The following is a 15,675-nucleotide window of genomic DNA, read 5'->3' as shown; positions in this document are numbered from 1 at the left end:
TCCTCTTCAGGGAGAAAAAAAAAAAAAAAAAAAAGAAGGCAGACCCCAACCAGAGTAAGAAGTAAGAGTGGAATGATATGGATGATATGGATGATATGGATGATATGGATGATATGGATGATATGGACCAGCGCCTGTGCCACCTGCTGCTGTCATTGCTACTGAAAAGGAGAATACCCAGAAACCAGTTCCCAGACATGGCAAGGGTCTGATTCAGCAGTAGTGGAAAAAGCCTGAAAAGGGTGGGAAGAGCAAAAGTGAGGAAGGCAGAGGGTACTCACAAAGACACAGAGCCCCAGAAGATTTGCAATTCTACTTCACAGTATGACCATGCTGGAGATGTGCCTCGATGCTTGTATTCTGTGGATTTCAAGTGCTTTGGAAAGGTACAAACATGCTATCATGTTTTGAAGCACTAAGAGCTTAAGACCGTATTTCATAAAAATGACCTTCAATTTGATGTGCTTGCACTATGGGGCACCACTTCAAGCACAAATAATGTGAGCGTGCCCTGCATTAATGGGCAACCAGCATAGCAGTAAGGTTCCTGAAACCTGCATTCATTATTTAAAATTGTGCCATATAAAATAACAACTGTTGGGGGAAAAAAATGAAAGGCAGCTCTCCCCAGATAGAAGCCAAGTGCTTGGTCATTACCAGCACACAAACAAGAAAACTCCACAGAGAGTAAACTAAATGTTGATGTGCAACATTTCACATTTATTGATTTGGTCAGTTTTCAGATTGGCCTGATTTAAAACAGATAATTTACACAATCTGATCTGTAAGGAGGATGTTGTCTCAAAACTGAAACCAAAAATCAAGACTTCTTTCTTATTCAAACTTGATCCAAATAATGCAGTGACATAGCATTCCCTGACAATTTTACAGATTAAAGTATTTTCCTCTTGAAAGATAAATTTAAATTTGTTTTTAAAACTTGCTGGCTTTGCTTGAACCCAAGTTTATTTCCAAACAGGAGATGATCATTAGAGGACAGCTAAGTATTGATTTCACAATAATCATTTGTTGAGAATAGCCATAAACATTTGACTGAGGATTATAGGGTTCACAGAGCCATTCCTCTGCAGCTTTGCATTTGCCACACAGCAGAATTTTCCATAGTTTGAACAGAGGGAAAAGACTAAATGACCTAAGGAAAGAGTTTGGGAAGGTTTGATATTTCAAATACATACATGAAATAAGTATTTTGGAAATGCTGTTAGAAGAAGGAAAGTCTTACATCCCCATTTATCAACCCCCACCCATGAACATTTGAAAGAAATCTACTTTGTGGTTTTAAAGGAAAATCTGATTTTTAATATTTCTTTCAAAACAAGCTTAAATAAAAAAAATTAATCTTATTGCCCACAGATTTAGAAATGTGCTAATGAAAGAAAAAAGTTATGATTTCACAGTGTACATTCTTCAATGAAAGTTATCAATTTTGTAACAAGTAGAAAGAAAATTATTCCTGCATTGTACTGAAATGTGTATCTGTGCTAAAGCAAGCTCAGTACTTAGATTAAGTGGGACAGAAAGTGCAAATTCCTGAGAGCTACAGTTAAGAATAATTTATTTTAATGCTTCCCATATGCCCTCAAATGGCAGCCATTGATTCTAGGATCAAGAAGTCTATGTTATTAAGGTGCACAGTGACTTCAGCTGATTCCAGGGCCCGACTGTGCTACTTTTCTGTAAAAACAAATTAGATGGAACATTTTTGTTCCTTGGAGTGCATAGCTCAGACAAAGAAAAGATTACCTTTCCCCTCTTACAGATGAGGAAACAAAAAGTAAAACAAATTAACCAGGGTCACAAGCATGAGTTTTCTTGAGCCTCAGTGGTCCCTGACTCAAAACAGGAGACTGCTCGCTTTGTCTACGTGCAGTGCTCTACAACTATTCTACTGCTTTGTTTGCATTACATTGCAACCAAATAACTAAGGTGCAAAAAAGCAATTTTGATTCAAAACATGATTTATCCACTTGAAGTTTTCTGGTTTTAGGCCTTCTGGTGTCCTGCTAAGCGCTCTCAGTTCTTGCTGACATAAGTGAAAGCCAAGGTAATTCAGTTTTCCTTTGGTGATTCTTAGTACCTTTCGAAGGCAACATATTGCCAAAAATTCAAAAAGTAAAAATTCAAGCTATTCAGGTCTTTGTTGCAAGTTCTTTTTATAAGCCTTATTTGCAATTCTCCTACAGCTTGTTTCTTCTCTTCTTCCTCTTCTTCTGCATCACAGGTCTTTGAGCAAACTAGGCTTCAGGAATATATTTATTCTTCTTTAGAAGTCTATATGATAGGTGCATTGTGCATTTTTCAGTGGTATTCATGTTGAAGCTCTGGTTAAAACAAGTATTATTGATTACAAATAAAATCTGAAATGATACAAAAATTTGGGGATATTTTTTAAGAATCTATTCATCACTGGACTTTCAACAATTACTTCAATGAAAAATTGGGTATTGAACCTTCGTGACTTGGTTCCATGAGAAATGATGTGATAAGGCACATTTCCATACTATTTTAACAGTGGAAATAATGTAATTAAATTAAAGCATTGCCATAAGTTATTTGTAAAATATATATATATATATATTTTGTATCTTTAACTTTGCAATTGCTGCAGTATTCCTTTCACTTAGTTGATGGAGTTGACTTAACTCAAATGGAAGTGGTTAGACCCAGATTGAGGCTTGTTTTGTTATTTGAATGGATCCCATAGTCTGATCAGATCATTTAGAATCCTAATTCAATATGTCCATGGTTTATTATCAATAGTTCTCCTTTGGCTATGTTCAGTACAGCTGGTTCTCAGGCTTATTTCTCTGCCTGTCCCCTTGCGATGCCTCCCTAACTAACCGTGGTGGTGGCATAGGTCTTGCTGACCCGTGGTCTGCAGTCAAATCTTCCCTGCTCAAAGTGCCAAATCTTGGTCTCGTCAGCAGTGGCTGCCTGAACCCAATGGATGGCTGAGTCAAGGTGCTTGGGTCCTGCTGCTCTCCCCGTCCGTCCTGGCTCCCGTCAACTTCGTTCTTCCACTCCACCCTAAACTCAGGTAGTGGCCTCTGTTGTCTCAGTCTCTGGTCTCTCAGGATTTTCCCTGCTCTGGGCCTTAGATTGAGCACTGTGGTAGCAGCATCCAACTCAGAATCACTGCTGTCACCCACTGTTAATTGAAAACAAAAGTACAGTTTTAGGTGTAGAATATAACTGTTTCAGGAATATTTGCGTAACAGCACACTGAGCCCTTGCAGCCATAGAATAAAGTTTCCCCATATTTTTCTATATCCAGTGATTTCTGATTAGACCCGGTAAAAGCCTTTTAACTCTGCCAAAATAGGGGATAAATCTGACTTAAAAACATCCCTACCCTCAAAAGTGTGATTTTTAGAAAGGCCTCACACAGCTGCTTCTTGATTGCCAAGTGCTCCCTTGATTGAAGTGACATTTCCCCAGTTCTGGGAAATTTCCAATTCTCTGGACAGGAAAAAACTGCCTCTCACTGAACTTAGGGTCTAGTCCCTGCTTACATCCAAGCAGAATACCAAAATTCGATTTCTCAGCCCCACATCTCATGAAACCTAAACTGAGGCATTTCCAGAACACAACATGTACAGGGGCTATAGAAACTTGACTTTGGAAAAGGAGCATTAACACTCTTACCCAGCAAAGGATCTCGCAAGGTCAATGTACAGATGGGTGGAAATATCCCATCCTTAATAAGGCTGAATATAACATGAAACAGAATCAACAGGGCAAATCTTATAGGTTGCAAGTGCTGCAGACTCTTCCTCCCACTCACAGCAGGGTAGAATATGCTCTAGGGAAAGCTGGCATAATTGTTTAGGGAATGCCCTTAAATGATCATTGCCAGGTAAACCAAGCTGGAGATTGTCTCGATGTGCACATGTGCATGTATTTTTCCCCAGCAGACTTATTTAAAAAGAATTAATATCTTCAGCAAAACTTGCACACTTGAGTCATTTGGTCACTATTTTAACAATATGATGCCTCAGATCTGTTCTTAGACTTAAATCGGATATGATGTTTTAAATATATCAAAATAAACAAATTTTTTGTTTATTGTGCAATTGTGCAATTGTGCAACTGTCATAAGAACAAATTAGATTAGTAATCATGTTATTTCTTTTAAAAAGGTGAGGAAGGGGTTAATAAAACATATCACCATGTAATTGTCCATTCACCCAGATAATTATATATCAAGGGAGGTCTTCATCAGACTGTGTTTTCAGGCTTTTTCCTTTCTAAATATGTCAAATAATATACTTTTTGACAATTGAATAATCTGGAGGCATATTTTCTCTTTAATTCTGGGTGACAGTAGGTGACCTCTGCAGACTAACTACAGAATAAAAGGCATCCTATGTCAGGAGAGCAAAGATATCATTATTAACAGACAAGAACACAATCTATTGTTAAATTAATTTGGAATAGTGGAAAACTAATTGGGGGTGGAGATCAGGAAATTTTAGCAACTCTGCACAGATTTCTTCTTCGCAGCAAGAGATCCTTATGACAGCTTGTCATGAAAGAAAATGCTCCTGAGTATGATATAAGTATGGTAATGAAAACAGGAACAATCAAAAGTAATATATAGAATTGGGCAAAGTTTTCACATCAAATTTTTTTTTTTTGTTAGAACTCAAGAACTACAATATAAAACATTTGTTAGTTTAGGCAGGGATTTGGTTGTAAACCACAGCATTTTCAGTTCTTCTGAGAACAATAAACTAGGTCTAATGTCCTCATTACCCTCTCTAGTTTGGTTCTTGGAGCTGTGTCCTCTAGCCTGATCCCAGAGGAAAAAGAATCAAAGAGGCTCATAATCCAGGAAGGCTATCTCGATTATGGAATAAAGATGAGGAGAATGAGCCATGGCAGTGTTCCTGGTGCAAAAGTGCAGCAGGCAGCTGCTTGCTGACATGAGGAGATGTGCTGGGCAGACTATGCCAGTATGGAATAGGAAGTGAGAAAGCCCAACAAAGCCCTGCTGTTCAGGGCATTTCTCTACATTCACATTTCTGCTTTAGGACACACTGCTTTAAATGCTCTAATTTGTTTATTTCTCTACATCATCCATGGAAAAACCTGCCTTCTATGTAAGTAAAATGACTGCAGCACAGTAAAAGAAAATCAAAAAAATTTCATTACCTCTGGAAGATGTTTTATTTCTCACTCGTAGTTTCTCCGGGAGCTTAGTGTTTTTAGGAAGTGAAAGGAATCTTTTTGTATTTGCTGCAGCCTGCATGAAAAGAAAACCAAAACATTTTAAGTCACTGCAGCCTAGTGTACCTGCATAATGCATGTTAATATACACAACTGAGGCTTGAACAGGTTTCTGTAGCTAAAGGGCTGCAGAGTAGTTTTGGATTAGCTAATATGTGATCTTTTACTACACACTCAGTGCTGATTGCTGGCTGAAGTCTGTGCTAACTAAGGTAAAGGCTGAATAATCTCAAGCAGTTTAATCAAATGAAAGCCTAGTGATACGCCCTCTGGGATCAGAGTTAATAAATGTATGGTCTCTAACCTCAACCTTACCTGCACAGGCTTTCCTAAAGAAGGCAAATGCCACAAGCATGGCACTTCATGCAGCTTAAAGCTTGTTTAAAACTTTTTATTAGTCAACTGCAAAAATCTGGGTGAGACTGAAGCTGGGCCTCAAGAACTAATCTTCATTTCTGATCCTGCAAGCACTTTATACATATAAATGACTTTATACAGTTGACTGGTCACACTGAAGTTGATGAGGAAGTTAGGCACCAGCATGATCATTTACCAGTTCAGGCCATAAAATCCTTGTTTTCCCCAGACTAAGATTTAAAGGCTCTGGGAACAGACCACAATTCATACTTCTAGAACACCAGAGGTACTTTCCAGGACAAGTTGCTTTTTTTTAAATTCAGAAGTTTCTCAAGGACATCCTTTCTTACATTTGCTACAAAGATTTTTAAAATCTTTTCAGTCTACCAGCTCTCCTCTATTAATACCATTACTTGTGGCAGACCCAAAGGGAACCTGAAAGGAAATATTTTTTCCCTTAGAGATTTTTTGTCTTTGGATTTTTATTATTTTCTTCTTTTTCCTCTTTCCTCTGTGAAAGATTTATCCAAGGATAATTATTCTTAAAATTATAGCAGGTGTGTTTTAAAAAGTTCCCTGCCCCAAAAGTCCTGCTGAGTCTCCTCACTATTCCACATAGTAAATAATTTATTGTATGAAAAAGATAACATATGTAACTGTGGTTGAGAAGAAAAAAAAATCATTCAGGAACAGTCTTATTGTCATAATTAACACCATAGTAGCTCTGATAATGATCACCTATGAGACATTATCATCCTTTTGGAGACATTATTCCAGTCTCAGCTGCTGAAGAACAACTGTATCAATGAAGACAGCAGTTACTAAGTATTCCTGTAACATGAAAATATGCAGAATGGCTAATTTCCTTGATACCTGATATGACCCAAAAGATCAGTATCCCTGCCTAATTAGTATGCTCCATTCCAATATGGTTGGAAGTTTACAACTGCAGGATTGCCTCAGAGAGCCAAATATTATCATGCCACAGCAATCCTTGTAAATGGAAGCAGTTTTCCTAACCAGTGTCAAAATCTGAAGGCTTGACTAAAGAACATACAATATTTTTCAAGTGAAGCGCTTGCTCTGACTGATGGGGTCAAAAGTCCTCTCCTATATTTTGGAGCTTATTGTAAGTAGCTTTTCTATCTCAAAGCAATTTTTAACCTTTAATCATCCACACTTCATCAAAATACTGATAGAGAATACTGATACTACATTGTGTACAGAGCCTGTACAGCAGATCCCGCTCCCATATCACATTCTACAAGACTTAAGCTTTGCTGAGGGTGTCAACACAAATTAAGAGGCTCATGTGTGTAACTCAATGTGTAAATGTGATGTTACATGTGCAGTTGTCTTCCAAATTCAGGATTTTTTCCTGCATGTCAGAAGATTGTTTTTCCTGCGTGACAGCTAGCTACAAACAGCTGCTTTCAATAACAATTAAAATTAAAAAAAAAACAAACAAACAGACAAAAAAACTGCAAAAAACATCACAAAACACCAGTACCGGTCTTTCCCTGGACAGGCTGTTTGTTTTCCTCAGGCTCTCCCGAAGGCTGTGCCGGCGACGGATCAGAATTTCTTTGGCCTGCTTCTCACTTGCATCTGCAGCCAGGCTGTGTCGGTTGTAGGACATTGTCTGAAATGGAAAAGCCACGGTCACAGCCTGGAAAGCATGATGTCCAATGTGTTGGACTATATGAACAAGGAAAAACAGGCTTTTTGCTTTAATAAGCATCATAAATCCTTGTGAACAAGATCGTATTGCAGATGATTAAGAACAAGAACAATAATTATGCTTGGAATGTTTTTATTCATCTGCTTCACAACCACCTGGGTTTTTTTGTTGGTTTTGGTAATTTTTTTAACCTGCTAATATTTATAATGAAAAGCATAATGGAGGAAACTGGCTTGATACCATGTTTACCCCCACACTGTTGTAGGTTTGTCAGTACGTCAGTAGAGGACACATAGTTGAAAGTGATAAGTCCCCTAGAGGGAAGTCATTTTAACCTCCAGTAAGCTGAAGCTTGCTCAATTTTTGAATGTTTTCCAAGGGCTCGGGCATTCAAACTTCTTAGCCACAGGAGGACAAATGTGAAATGTCCTTTTGCTTTTATTTCACTATTTTTCCAGTTCATCATCTCTGCTCTTAATACAAACAGCTTTATAACTGGAGGCAAATAGGAAATCTAATCCCATATCATGAAGTGACCAATATACTGATACAAGTAGACAATGTTGGGTTGAATTGGCACCTATAATCCTACTTTAACACTGTGGTTGCATCAGAGGTAATAAGACAGAAACATTAAGCCTTATCAATAGTATAAGATCAAGAAAGTATTTACACAAAGGAATGTGAAAATATCCTGTACATATGACAGGATATGGATTCAAGGCAACATAGGTAAATAAGAGCATTACTTGTTATTATATGATAGAGCAGATGTACTAGCTGAAAGATGTGTTAAGAAGATAATCAGTATATTGCAAGAGCAGTGGGATATTTATGTAGGCAAAAGTTCATCCTTACTCGGTGTCGTATTTGGTAGAGATTCTTTGTTAATATTTCTCGCATATTTTCCATTTCAGTGGGAGAAAGGGGCTTTATTTTTCCTTCATGATAGTCACTGTGGAAGAATGAAAAAAAAAGGAAAATAGGGGAGAGGGAGAGATAAGAGAATGTTTTTAATTTTCTGGTCAGGAATGACATTTGAATTATTTCCTTTGTTAGAGGTGGAAACAACATTTCAAAACAACCAAGTAATAGGTGAAAATTTAACATGTAGAATTGAAATCTTGGTTTCATTTGAATTTGTGGTAAGATACAAAATGTGATAAAAATTACAATAATTTGTCCACTGTATTTAAGTACTATTCAGAACGCCCCTCAGGCTTCCCTCGTAGCTATTCTCAGCAGGCAGGCAGGCACGTGTTCAAGTCCACCTCCGCTCTACATGGCAGATGTAGAGTGAGCAGCTGTCCCAGTAAAATGACACAACACTTCACCTGAAGCTACAGGCAAAAGGCTCCTGTTTCACATCCTCTTACTGCTCTGGTGACATTAGAACACAATGTATCCTAAATCAAAGTGATTATCCTGCCTACAGCCCAGGCTGTGAAATAAATTATGTGACCCAGCTGAGATGCTTGGCCGTGCTGGCATCTGTTGCTTACCTGAGAGACACCGATGATGGGACCTTGCTTATCATTCCACTCTCTGCCATCTCAATGGCATGCTTGATCTCTAGCTTCTTGTATAAAGAAACAATGCTGGATTTGGGCTGGTTCTCACGGATTAGAAGTCTTCGCAGGTATTTATTGTCAAACTTTTTAAACCTGTACATGAGGCAAACCAGCCCAAGCAGTTAATTTTTACTGTGCATAGTTAAGGAAAGCCAAGATATTGCAGTTAATTAAATTTTAAAGGATTTTTTTGTCTGGGAATGTGTCCATGTTAACAACCTAATGCTGAGTAACCTAAGAAAGGGTCAATTTCAACTTTACTTCAGATAGATAGTCTTAATAGGTTCGATAGGTTAATATGTTAATGGGCAGTCTCCCTAGCAGCAACTTTAAACTTTTAGATATTCTGTTATTAGAAAATATTATTTTTAGTTCTCTGTTTTCATCAGGACAAAGAGAACATTAAATATTTACTGTAATAACAAATAAAAGGCCAAAATTTGCATCAACTGCTTTTTCTTTGAAATTTTAGCCTGCTTTTGTAAAACTTTAGAAGTTGTTCCTTTCTCTAAAGCAACTGCACCCTCTTGGATGCTTAGTGAAAAAATATTGATTACAGCTGGTGTTGATTTTGTTTGTCAGGAAATATTTTGCCCTCCAGACATTCTGGAATTATTCTTGAATTTGGGTGTGAAGGTCATGATGAGGTGGGACTCTCCTTTAATCTGCAATTTTTTCATTAAAGATCTCACATAGACTGGAGGAGAACCAGGCTAAGAAAAGAAAAGTTTTTCCCATGTCACACATCTGTCAGGAAAGTATCCTCACTGTGTCACCCTCAAGTCATTTGGAGAGGGCTCTCCTCAGCCATTCCTGCTGGTGCTATTCTCTCCTTATATAAAACACTCAAATTCATCTTGGAGCAGAGACTAGAGGTGGTGAGCAGTGCCCATGTTTTGGGTCTAAAGAATTTGGATGTAAAAGGAATTAGATCCTTTTACAGGAATGATGATTATTCAGCAGACAAAGTAAAAATATGAATTATTCAGGTATTGCCAGGGGTAATCTTAATTGATACTAAGTCTTAAGGAATACCATGAAGAACTGTGGAACTGCCTGCCATTAGGATCTCTCACGTATCTCATGTCAGCTGCTGCCTTGACCTTTCTAGAGGAAATCCACTAGCTTTTGTATGTTTACAGTCAAATAGGAAACTAACCTATCACTTAACTGCCCTGAGACATACAGCTTGCAGGAGGACAGATGGGTGGGAAAAAAGGCTCAGCAGACATACAGAAAATGCTCTGCAGCGGTCAGAATCATGCACCCTCAGAAGGTACCATCCTTCACCCTGGGATCAGAGGGCTGCCTTGCTTCCCAGCTGGAGATTCTGTTCTACTTGCTTGTGGTTTAGTAAAAGGCATTGTTTTGCTACTTTCCCTTTGAAACCCACATGTTCTAAAAACAGCCATATGCTTTCAAGAATAAATGCTGAAAACGAAATTTAATGCCCAACAGCCTTTGTTGTTTGTTTGTTTGGGTTTTTTTGCTGCAGAGCCATTTCAGCCCCTACTGTATAACAAAGAGTTTCAAATGCCATTCTTACTTATCTCTCCAAAAGTTGTGACCCCAGTGTCCACACACATCTTCAATCCCAGTCTTCACGTGGTCAAAGAACTAAAGGAAAACATTGGTTCATTACATAAACTTATAGACATCACTTGCCTTGTCCTTAGACCTGATTAATTTTCAATTTACTTCAAAACAGAAACATCTAGTCACAACTCAGGACAATGCTTCAGTCCTACCAAAAGCAGTCCAAAGCAAGCTCAAAGACAGAATCTGTTTCTTTCCCCCTGAATCTTCCTTAGCTCACAGCCACAAAAGGACAGAAGTTAGTGGCTAATTTCCTCAATGTCAATCTTGCTCAGCTCTTGCCTGAAACTAAAGGTTTTTCCCATATTTTCACTTACTTGGAATTCCCTAACCACTTGCTGCTATGCCTGGAACTTCCCCAGGCCTGACAGTGAGGCAAGTATGACTTTATGGAGAAGAGAATCTCAGCGGACAGAAGATCCCTACATCAGCACCAGCCCCTCAGGATGCACAGACAGAATTGAGAGCCAGCAGCAGGTCCTGAGATGCTATTTTAGGAATTTGTATCATCTTAAAGCATCCTGTCCATCTAATATTAGCAACACACTCTTCCTGAGTCTATTATCAATTAGGAAAAACTGAATCACTTCAGCTAAGGTCTCACTTGAACCCAGAGGCAGCATGTTTGCTTTTAATTCAGGAACCATCATAGGGGTCTCTCAGTCTCAGTGAAAAACCCTGGCAGACATGTCCAAAGGATTAACTCTAAAAGGACAGACTTTTAGATGCCTAGATTGGCTTCGTTCCCAAATGTGGCCCTTACTATTCCTCCCTTTTGAAATTTCAAACCACTTGTCTCAGGTATGCTGCAAGGAGAAAGACATTCAAGGAGATGCATGGCTAATACTCTGCAACAATTGGAGACATACATGTACCAAACATATATCCATAAAAAGGCTGATGATGTAAGAGTTAAGTAAGTTTAAGAGTGTGTTTAAGAGAAGTTTGCATTTTTTTAATTAGATTAAATCAACTGCAGTATAATGTAATTAAATAAAGATGAAGGTTTCCTGATGTAGCCAAATGATAAAATAATATGTATCTCATGTGTGAAATAAACTACAGAAAGTTAATTTACTTCTAGATCTAAACAATTAAGAAAGTGAGAGATTCCAAAATAAGGATATGTAACAATAATTTCTGTAATTGCCAGAAGTTAAATATAAGCTTTACAATTATTTTGCTTGTAACAGCTATCAAAAAGTAATCAAGTACACCCTCTCCATAATACTGATGCTGAATGTTTGTCTGTCTGAACGTGACTAGGAATTTCATCTATACAAGGGTTTCACCGATTATATGAAGTTGCAACATACCCTGTTATAAATCTCTTCACTGACAGCAGGCTGCTTTTTATTTGACCTTTTGACATCAAGAAACTCCACCAGTGGACGAATTGTTATTCCCTGTGAAGAAAAATAGAACACAATAATTATAAAAGTGAATTCATTATTTTGATTAGCAGGTTTTGCACTTAGCTATGAAGTCCTTGTCAGTTCAGACTCCATTAATGCAACAGGAGGAAGAAAGGGGTGCCCCAGAACTGAGAACTCCAAGAGGGTCACCCTAACAGAACCCATCAGGAATACATCACCTATCCCATCCATAGTTATTTTAAACTTTTTCTTTCCATTTTGTAATGTGTTAGAAAAACATGAATTAATAAACTGATTCCCTATAATTTCAAAATGAACATTCTAGTACTTACGTCCAAAATAGGTATTCAAAGATATGCAAACAGTACTATTATGGCTATCTAAGATAATGAAACTATGTTTTTTTTGAAAGTATGTATCCTTGCCTGACCATTCTCAGAGAAAGAAAAAAAAAGTTTTAGCTATTCCCTGAATGATATAATGGTTTTCAACAAGTATTTGTGGAAGAATTAAGATAATTTGTTTACTTGTACAGACACACTGGCACAGGGGAGAGGAATGAATCTCCTGTGATATTGAAATCAGTCCCTACTATCCCAGACACCCAGGTCACATTTCTTTTCATAAATGAATCAAGCTTTATTTTAAAAGTAGTTAGGTTTCTTTGCCCCATTGCTCATAATGGAACACTCATCTTGAACCATATTGTTCTGATAATTAGAAAGCTGCTTCTTAATTGCATCATGGTCACTGTGTAGCACTTTGTTCTTGTGCCAACATTTGCCTTTTTTGTTTAAACAATGTTCACTCCCTCATATAAACAGTAATTATAGTCCCTCTTCGCCTTCATCTTGCTAAGGCCAAGGCATCCTGGTCTCCTTTCACATGACAGATTTACCAGTCCCCTGATTACTCCAGAACATGCCAACTGTGCTCTAATGGAAATACCTGCCTCAGTGTGTCCTAAGATCAGATTTGCCTTTCTTCTGTCCCCACTGTATCATTGACTTAAAATCTACCCCATTACCTAGTAACTAGTACACCTGTATCTTTTTCCCTTTCTATTTTTTTCCAAATCAAAGGTTCCCATTTCACAAGAGAAATTCCTAGTATGAACATTATTGAACATTACTGTTCAGTTTAATTCTGTTCCTTTCATGCTGGCCCTCAGTTCTTTCTACAGGATATTCTATCTCACTGTCATCCTGAGAACACTTTCCAAAATCTGTCATCAAGAAACATCAGCAACAAAAACTCCTACATCTATGTGCCATGGTCAGTTAACAAGAGTATTAACTTATCCTTGAGGAATTCCTTTAATAATATCCCAGCAGCCTATTAACTGGCCAGGGTGGTTGAACAGTCGAGCAGGTGCCCAGAGAGTCTGGGGTATCTCCATCCATCAATATATTCAGAACTCAGCTTGACATGGCCCTGAGGAACATCATCTAACTTGGGGGCTGCCTTGCCTTGAGCACGGGGTTGGACTAGAGACCAACCCCAGAGATCCTTTCTGACCCAAACAATTAGCTTCTATTTCCATTTAAAGAAGGAACTGTAAGCTCCTTCCTCATTCATCTTACAGGCATCCTAATATCAATCTAACCCTCAGTTTAATGAGTTGTTACACTAGCTATCTCCTCTGTACCCCCTCCCCAAAGATTTTACAATAGTCCAGTTAAATGAGATTAGTCTGGAAAATAAATTGCCTTATGAAAGAATGATACCAGATTTTTCTTTGATAAATCATGTTGCATCTCATTGCACATTCCATTTATCTTCGTATTTTCAATTATTCCATTCTTCAAAATTAGTTTTCACAGCTAAAGTCAACTAACTGACCTCCACCTTGCCCCTTTGCCCAAGCATGAGCACAGATATTTGCTTCTCACGGCACCTTTTTCCATGTAAACAGCAGAGTAACAAAATTCTATCTTTTTTTCCACAGACCTGAAAGTTCATTAATAGCCACTCACATCTCTCTCACTGCTCTGGATAATGACCAGTCTGATATGTTTATCTGATGGGCTTGGCCTCCTCTACATTTTGCAGGTTTCAGTCTCTTGCTCACCCTTGACCAGGCCTCCATGGCCAGGTGGTCATCAGAGACAAGTTCTTCATGTCCTAACACACACCTGGTGCTTTTTTAGGGCTGTCCAGCTGGTTTGCAGCATCACTTCCCCCAACTCCAGTTCACCTGCCTGGGCCCTCAGTGTCTTTAGCTCATTGTGCACTATGTCAAACACTGAACTTCTGAGTAAACACACAAATTTAAACATTCTAGAAAAAGGAATTAGTGCTAAAGCTGTGCCCAGATTATCTTTTATCTCTAGTCCAACCTCACTAGTCTTAAATACTCTAGTACTACTTACATGTTAGCATAAGTACTTAATATCTGGCATACTTTTGCTACCTGCCTGTGGCATGCATAGCATTTTTTCTACTATGACTATGAATACCTTCAAGTATGTTCCTTCCAGTAAGTTAGAACATTTCATTTTCTACTTATTAGAGGTACTAATTTATAACCTGTCTGAGAGAGAAGAAGTTCAGGAGAAGAAAGGTACTACCTGAATGAAAACTGTAAAGAATATCACCACGATAACAGCAGTGATGAACAATTTCTTCCTGGGAAACACAGCAGGAGGAAGCAGAAATACAAGTGAAAAACAAATTGCTCCTCGGAGACCTCCATAGGCGATAATAAATTGGTCCTTAAAAGTGAGAGGTATTGTCCGGAATACATTAATGATCTGAGTCAGAACAAAAACACCTGAGGGAAAAAACAGAAATACAGATAGGAGGGGGAAAAAAGGGAACTTCAGAACTAGTCCATGATGCTAATATTTGTTTAAAAACACTTCCATTTGCTTCTAACCTTTTATTTGCTTCTTCAATATATATTATTGAAAAAATGAAACATTACTTAGCAGCTTGAAATACCATAATATTAAATTAAAAGCCTTAGGAACATAATTTTGAACATACTTAGTGAGCTAAACACATCAAGTCAGCTGGATTTAGGACCTGAAGCAGCTAATAGATCTCCACAAGACAGTTACCTGCTAGACTACACCTCTAAACCAGCAATAATTCTCTGTGTCAGTATAGACCAAGGCTCCTAATTGCTTTTTCACTGCATTGAGGTGATTTTGAAACCTGGTTTGTCCCTTCCATCAATCTGTGCTTTGAACCCTGCAAACTCCTGTTCGTTCTATTTTACTCAGACAGGAAGGATGCAGGACTAGGGATGGGGGGGACAAGAGGCCAAGGCATGCTGGTGTACCTTGGAAAAAGGTTCCAGGGATGTGGCAGATTGGAGTAAAGGCATGAAGGCAGGTGAAGGGAGTAAGCATAGGGGGCAAGAGCTGGGTAGCAATCAAGGTGTTTGGCTGCTTTTCAGCATATTGATTCAGCATATTGATTGTGGGGTTGAAGGTGCAGTAGTAAAGTAGTCCAGGTTTCTGCTCTGGAAGGAGACTTGGGAGCTGGATTAGAGCATGACGCACCTTGACACATGCAGGGGCTGAAGCATTAGAGATGAAGCCAGGGAGAGGAGCAGATTTAAGACTACTAGCCTGCCCTGCACTTAGTTCTCTTGGTAAAAGGAAAAGAGCTAGTACTGTAAATTCAGGAGGGATCAGATTCTTACAGGAGTTTTTCTTTACACTTCAATTACAGCATTTCCTGGTTTGATACTATTTATGTCAATGACTGTGAAAATCCCAAAGCTAGTAAACATAAATTAAAAACAAAAACAAAAACAAAGGGAAAAAATCCCACAAACACCCCCCACAAACTTTTTAATTCCGGAATGACTTCTAATAATTTTTACCACAGTTTG

The 15,675-nt window shown here is 38.3% G+C and overlaps 1 protein-coding gene across 1 annotated transcript in view; it reads right to left on the bottom strand.

The window, feature by feature from the left end:
* Positions 1-697: 697 nt before the first annotated feature.
* Positions 698-15,675, bottom strand: part of SLC9A2 (solute carrier family 9 member A2) — a 33,766-nt gene continuing 18,788 nt past the window's right edge. The window contains exons 5-12 of the mRNA XM_021538346.3: positions 14,402-14,604; positions 11,772-11,861; positions 10,406-10,476; positions 8,791-8,952; positions 8,147-8,243; positions 7,118-7,249; positions 5,176-5,266; positions 698-3,169 (exon numbers count right to left, since the gene is read on the bottom strand). Of these exons, the coding sequence (XP_021394021.2) occupies positions 2,799-3,169; positions 5,176-5,266; positions 7,118-7,249; positions 8,147-8,243; positions 8,791-8,952; positions 10,406-10,476; positions 11,772-11,861; positions 14,402-14,604 (1,217 nt within the window). The 3' untranslated portion in view covers positions 698-2,798. The remainder of the gene's footprint in view (positions 3,170-5,175; positions 5,267-7,117; positions 7,250-8,146; positions 8,244-8,790; positions 8,953-10,405; positions 10,477-11,771; positions 11,862-14,401; positions 14,605-15,675) is intronic.

The sequence above is a fragment of the Lonchura striata genome, chromosome 2 (genome assembly GCF_046129695.1).
Source record: "Lonchura striata isolate bLonStr1 chromosome 2, bLonStr1.mat, whole genome shotgun sequence".
Lineage (NCBI taxonomy): Eukaryota > Metazoa > Chordata > Aves > Passeriformes > Estrildidae > Lonchura > Lonchura striata.
This window is presented reverse-complemented; position numbering and strand designations above follow the sequence as displayed.